Source organism: Centruroides sculpturatus, unplaced genomic scaffold (genome assembly GCF_000671375.1).
Source record: "Centruroides sculpturatus isolate CEXI.00-Female unplaced genomic scaffold, Cexi_2.0 scaffold1274, whole genome shotgun sequence".
NCBI lineage: Eukaryota > Metazoa > Arthropoda > Arachnida > Scorpiones > Buthidae > Centruroides > Centruroides sculpturatus.
The window spans coordinates 233,980-241,291 of NW_019385446.1; the positions used below are offsets into that span (position 1 = coordinate 233,980).

General features: G+C 35.1%; 1 protein-coding gene across 2 annotated transcripts in view; it reads right to left on the reverse strand.

Annotated features, from left to right (window-relative positions):
• LOC111639089 (histidine protein methyltransferase 1 homolog) overlaps nt 1-4,194 on the reverse strand; it is a 10,680-nt gene extending 6,486 nt beyond the window's left edge. The window contains exons 1-2 of one of the 2 annotated variants that reach the window (XM_023384868.1): nt 3,927-4,194; nt 2,501-2,651 (exon numbers count right to left, since the gene is read on the reverse strand). In XM_023384868.1, coding sequence (XP_023240636.1) covers nt 2,501-2,651; nt 3,927-4,079 — 304 coding nt within the window. In that variant the 5' untranslated portion in view covers nt 4,080-4,194. The remainder of the gene's footprint in view (nt 1-2,500; nt 2,652-3,926) is intronic. The other variant, XM_023384869.1, reaches the window with a different exon arrangement.
• Between the last annotated feature and the right edge of the window lie 3,118 nt (nt 4,195-7,312).

Below are 7,312 nucleotides of genomic sequence, written 5' to 3' on the forward strand. Positions count from 1 at the left end.
AGCCCTGCCATCAAAGGTGGATTGAGATTTTTGAACATTTTACAGCAAAAGAAATTGTTTTCAAAAACATTTGTAAAATCGTAGAATTTTCTTTGTCTCCCTGGATCTAATGCCCCCGTTGAATGAATATTTTCATTGGTGAATAATATGTGGACGAATGAAAAAACTGATTTAAAAGTAAGCAAATTAGAAGCATGTATTTCCATCAAATACAACTTTCAAATGAACTGTATGGAATTTTATGACTTTAAAGCGTGAAACAGCGCTATAAAAAAAAAATTAATTCTACTGAAAAGTATCAAAATTAATGTTATTTAAATTTTTACAATGTGTGTATGTGTAATAATTCAGATTGTTTAAAATTTTAATGTATGCATTGTTGTATGCTACTATTTTCATAATATATGTTATAAACTTATGAATTTTATAAGGTATTTTTTAATTTTCTTCGATATGTCCTTTATTTTCCCCCAAAAAATATGGTCACTGTAATTATGAGCTCTTCAATGTTCTTTATTTCTCAGAAGTGATTTTTGTTACTCCTTTAGTTACTTGAGTCTTCTTGATTATACTGTATCTTTCTTAGATAAGATTGAACTGTGCCCTAGTGTAGATTTGTTCAAACCATACTGCCCAACAATATCAGACATCTTCTGCCCACTCTTTACCTTTGCTATTTTACCTTTGGAAAATAAAACTCGATGCAAAACTTAATGAGTGCCCATCGCCAAGATTTTTATGATCGGACATCGAACACATGCTCAGATAACGAACACTTCACTGAACAAACATAAAAAGAAGTGACAAAAATAACAAATACTGATTGATTTTTCCCTTGTCTTCAGGCAACAATTCGAAACTTTTCGGAGCGCTGGAGACGTTGACATTGATGCTCAATCTGGAATATACTGATCAAATAGTAATTTTCTTTAATAATATTTTTTTCTTTTTTAAGAATTTTGACATTGTCGAGTGAAGTATGATTACACCAACTCAGCGGTCACCACTTGTTGCTACCATGCTGGCTGCAATATCTCACTCAACAGCATCAAAATTCTTAAAAAAGAAAAAAGTAAAAGAAAATTTTATGAACACATTGAAATTATTAAAACAAATGAAATACACAGAATGAACTTAAATACAGGTGCAGTCATCAATGACATCTGGCAACCATTCCTAACTAAATAGTAAAGCCCATTAAGATGTACTACTTCCCTCCCTCTATTGCAGGAGTGGCCAACAGTTTTTGCCCCTGGGCCAAATTGGAAAGAAAATTTTTTCCATGGGCTGAACCAGAGGCTGCCCTAGGAAGATTTTGAGGTGGTGCGAGATCTCATCGTGGTGTCACCCCGTAGAGACTGAATCGTAGATAGAAATTACAGATACATTTTTCACATTATCATGCTTTATCAACACACTACACTGTACTTATGAGATTTGTAATGGAGAGTTAACTCTAAACACAAGTGAATTGTTGACTTTTTTTTTAGGTGTCAGAATTTTTCATTGATCTATTCAAACTTCAGTAGCTAATATTGAAAAATTGAGCGTGGGCCACATAAATTCATTAGACGGGCCGGGTCTGGCCCACGGGCCATACGTTGGCCATGCCTGCTCTATTGTATCCCACTGTGTAAGTCAACACACCAAACATTCAGTGAACGATACAGGGAAAACACACATCTTTTTAACCTCTCCTATTTGGTCTATGTTTTTTGTACATTTCATCGGAATTATTTCACACCTTATTAATTTTATAAAAATTCCACCTCTTAATTATGTACTTAATTTTTTATTTAAGTTTACCCCTTTTTATTCTAGCACATGTTATACTGTTCTACTGTGTATAAGGGTGGAGCTAAAAAAATTTTAGCTCCACCCTTATACACAGTACAACAGATTCCTGTTGTACATGTCCCTATAATCTCAGGTAATTATGTTTTATTGTATAAACCTTTGTACACGTATCCTAAATATTTCAATACAATCGGTAAATCTGTAATAATTTTGCTGATAAATCTGTTATAATTGGACTGAAGAGGAGCATTAAGCCTGAAATGCATATTCTTTCCTATCAATAAACCAACCTTTTTCCACTAAAACTGTTCTTGTGTGATTTGTTCTCAACGGCAACCTTATTCTAAGAAAATGCATATAGTAAAGAGAACAGCAAGCAACCAAGATTAAATTATCACACACAAATTATTCACAATTGGCCACGGCTGAGGCCTCACCTTCTTCAGTTGTCTCAACTTACTACTCATTACTATTATTTTTGTTCTATATCTGCATCTTTATAATGCCTCAAAGGAAATTTGAGTTGAGGCCTCAAAAAAAAACTTAAAAAAGATGTTGATATATTTTATAGGCAAAGTTTTATTTATATCTTAACTTATATACAATAAAGAAATTTGGTAAGAAGATAGATTTCAAATTAATATAATCAATAAATCCTAATGAAATTCAAATTAAGAGTCTAATTAATAATATAAAAGTTTACCTTCATAAATTCCGGGAATTAAATCAGAGTGATTTTTACTGGCTAACTGAATAGTATCCAGTGTATCTGACTGGATATCTTCACTACTAATGTAAGATAAAAAACAGTCTCCAATTTTCAAATTATTTATTTTATATTTATCACCTTCAATCTGAAAAATGTTAAGATTAATTAATAATTGAAAAATTTTAAATATTAAAAATAATAAATTATATATCATATAGTGCATGACCAAAATGATAAAAGCTAAAAAGACTTCAGTTTTGATTCTTACACAGTAACTAATACAGAACATTTGTTATAACTAGCTGTAATAAATTCCACATTTTTTAATATTTAATTTTAGCCTGTAAATAAAAAATGTTAGCAAAAAATTTAATGAAAAGTAACAGGATCTATGAAGTATAACATACTACAGGGAAAGTGTCTGAAAATTTATTATGCAGTGAGAAATTTGTAATGAAATTAAAGTCATATGTACAGCATTGCTTAGAAGACATGTAAGTTGTATGTTCCATGTTTCTACTTTGTGGTAGATAGCATTAGTGTTTGCTTACAAACATTATGATTTTTGAACTACAGTTTTCAAAAGACTTCTTTGCCAATCACATAATCTCACCTGGGATCTTACCAGATGCCCAAAATCTGTTCTCATCCTTTGTTATGAAGCACAACTAATCATGTTTCTGTCAAGAGGTGACTTTTCTGATGGTGGATGGTCCTCAGAAAGTCTCATGGGAGGTTATTCTGACATATTGATCCCAATATTTTTCCCAAGCAAGCTGCTCTGTCCACAGCCTCATTGATAGCTATCTGCAAGTGACTCACGGTCTAAAAGAAGGCAAATAGGAGACAAGGAGGTAACTTGGGCTGCCAGATTGATTATCAAGGAAGGTGGTGATGAAGATTTTCGGGTCAATGTTGTGAGAACTGAATGATTGTCTGTAATTATGACTGCTGGCCTGCTGTGTCATTTCCCCAACTGGAGAGTTCTGTATATTCCCAGTGTTTTCACTATATATGTGCTGCATTTGGGATCAACCTCCATTACTTCATTGAAATTGGTGTGAGGGATAACTATGCCCTGAACCATGCAAACTAGAGACTCAATTGCAATTATCACTAACATCGACCAGTTTGGCTATCTCCTTTCCATTGCATTGAAATAATGAAGCCAGAACATTCAAGAAGTTTGCCCACCTGAGGTGGGCAAACTTCCTGCCAGTATTTGCGCATATATGGCTTGCGACAGACGAGAGACAGTGACCAGAATATGGCCCTTGGTCTTCAATTCGTGAGCGAGGTGGTAATATAGATTGTACGTCAATTTGACGTCATTTTTTCAACTTTATTGTCAAACATGAATGACGTTAAAGTTTGCACCTTCTGGAGAAAACGAGCATGAATCTGTTATTAGTAATTATACCTTTAATGAATTATCCGGAATAACTTCAACAAACTTTCTTATATTTTCTTCTTTCTGTAATCGTTCTGGATGATTGTTAACTTCGTCGTTTCCACTAGACAGCCATTCATTAATTTCTCCTTCAGGTTTTCTAAAATTAAACTTAAATTCCATTTTCCTTAATAAATTTCAAACTTGCAGAAATAATCCCATTTTCGCTCAAGTTATTAGCGCCATCTACAAACAATGACATATAATCTTGAAATTTAAAAAAATTGAAGGAAACAATAGGAAAAATAAATATTTAAAAAATACTTAGAAATGATTTTTTTCGAAAAAGAAAATTGTGGACTTTATGGTACAATTATTAATCTTATAATCTAACTCTATTAATTATAATCTTATAATAAGAACTTTATGGTACAATTACAGTATAAATCTTAGCCTAGGGCCGATTTCCTGGTAAAGTGGCTTTTCCAACCTTATTAAAGCCATTTTACCAGCTGATAGCCTACTGCTCTGGAGAACCCGAGATTGCATCCGGACGTGTCGAAAACGCCCCAGGAATTTTTCGGGATATGTCGGGCTCCGTCCCTTACCACCCGGCCGCCCCGTTGTGGGCTTGGCCGAACCCATAATGGATTTGCTAAAAGAGGTCCTCTTAGTGCCCACAAGGCGGAAAGAGTTTTAAAAAACCTGGAAAAGCAAAACTAAAGAATGATGTTTTCCGATTCCGTTCTTCATTACCCGACGTCTCATTTGTGCCTGACCAAAGCCTGTAGCGGATTTTCTAAAATAATAATAATAATAATAATAATAAGATCCTCTTAGTGCCCACAGGGTAGAGTTTTAAAAATGTGCGTTTTTACATAAAGATAATGAAATGATTCAAAGAATTATGTTTGAATCATTTATGTCAGCGCTGTCCAACTTATCATAGCCCGCGGGCCATATTTTCTTCACCAAACATTTCGGGGGCCAAGAAGGTTGATAAACCACATGACATTTGCATAGTGGTACGGTTCAGTAAGCACTAATTGGTCAGCGAATCCGATGTTGACGCTATAAAAAGGCGACAGTTCGATATCCACACCGGATATACGTCACTCTCGTCTAAGTTCGACTTGGAAATTTTTTTGTTCAATAATAAATGTGAATTCTTCTTCGTGGAAAAAATAAGACATTCCCTGAAAATAAGACCTAGCTGCATTTTTCAGAGCAAAAATTAATATAATACACTGTCTTATTTTCGGGGAAACACGGTAGTAAAATAATTTTAATATTAATAATAATAATTTAGTAACATAAATTTATTCATAGTAAAATGTACTCACGGGCCGTGAAAATTATTTGGGGGGCCGTATACGGCCCGCGGGCCGCCAGTTGGACAGCGCTGATTTATGTAGTTTTGCGAGTTTCGAAGTCGAAATGAAATGAACGTAATTCTTTTTATAAAAATATAAAGCCTACTTTGAAATTTTTTAAAATAAAAATCCAGGACATTAAATTCATTAAAATTACAAACGTAGACTATCCAAAATGGTGTCTTCGGTTATCCGTTTTCACACCAGGATCGTACATAATTTACTAAGGAAGTAGCTTCGATAAAAAGTCGAACGTCGATGTGTTTTATATCAGTTCCTAGTGTGAAAAAGGACAAGTGGGCGATGGTCTCCGTTGCCGCTCATCGTAGTGGTGACCAGACCCTAAAGACTGGGAGGTTCGTCGTGGGTTCGCGCGACGGTCGGACAGGCTGGCTGCTTGAAGTTTTCCGGGTTTTCTCCTTGCCAATAACGACTGAATAGGAGACCAGTTCCCCATAAAAGTCCTCCCGGAAGGCATTATTTCCCGCGCGCGCGATTAGGCCTTTCAGGTACGGCTGGCTCATCGGTCGCATAGCGATCATACACAAGTCTATCGGAGAAAGAGCCTATTTGAGCTATAATCTCCATATTAACACCTGCAAGAAGAAGAAGAAGAAAAGGACAAGTGAAAATGCCGTTTTGGATAGTCTGTTTGTGATTTTAATTAAAATTTTTAGTTTTAAAACAGAAGCCGTTTTATAATGAAACTTCTGCCGTAATATTTTCATAAGGCTTTTCAAATAAATACTGTATTTCAAAGATTTTGAAATTTAACACAGCTCGATGGTCGCGTAGTGAAATAGTTATAATTTTTTTTAGCCTCTTTCCTCACCGTGTAAAGTACTATATTATTTTTCCGACTTTCCAACGATTATCGACACTACTGTGTGCCGGAAATAGCCGTTCCCTAACGGGTACTTTACGCGGATTCGCGTTAGTGTGCCAGGCCTGGACTTTAAGCGTGCACCGAATTAAATAATGACAAAGTTTGTCAATAACAAAATCAAATATTTAATTAAACTTCTATTAATAAATTCTATACAGTATTTAGTAAAAATCAAACAATAATTTATTCAATGGAACTCAACAAGAATTAATCCGACAAACTCAAATCAATCTATTTCTAACTTAATTCTATTCCCCTTTGGAATTCGACAAAATCAAAGAATTAACTTATAAACAATTATCGGGATGCTTTAATATTTTAAGGTTTAGCGATTCCTAACTGGGTTGTGGGGTCTTCCCCCCCTTTATCTCGGTGCGGACTTACTTTTTCCGCTTGGGAAGCGCAAGTGTGCGCGAGTTTTTCTACGGCGCTTTTCTTTCGTCGGTGAGTTGGTTTTTCTTCTATTTTTAAGTTACTAAGGTGAATGGTGAGGAAACCTTCGTCTTAACTAAACATAAGCCCCAAACAAAATATAATGAAAGCAAAATAAAAGTAAAATAAAAATAAAGCTCAGACTTGGTTCCTTACAACCGCGTGCACTAAGAGGCTTTTTTAGCAAGCCCATTATGGGTTGGCCAAGTCCACAATGGGACGGCAGGGTGGTGAGGGACGAGGCCTGACATATCCGGAACAGACTACTCCGAAAAATTTCCGGGGTTTTTCGATCCAAGGTCCTCAAAGCGGTAGGTTGCCACCTTGACCGCTCGGCCATTCAGCCGTCAAACATTTTGATTGTTAATTAATAGTTTACAATCTTGTAAGAAATTCTTTAGCATAATTTCTTTATATTTTACTAGCAGATCCCGCCACGCCTCGTTGTGGCTCAAAATGTATCTATTATAAATGTATAACACTTCCCCCGTGAGGGAAAATTTTTCGAAAAATCCCTTCTTAGTGTACATTCTGTTGACGTACCCCATTAAAACGCAAAAATCTAAAATAGTATAAATAGAAGCAGAGTTCTTTACGGTAAGCCTTCTCCGTAAGGATTACCATAAGGAACTGTCCATCCCCCATGTTTAACGGAATAATATACAGCCTATGTCCACCCTGAAGTTCCATTCTAAATATTGGTGAAAGAATTTTTGAAATCGGAT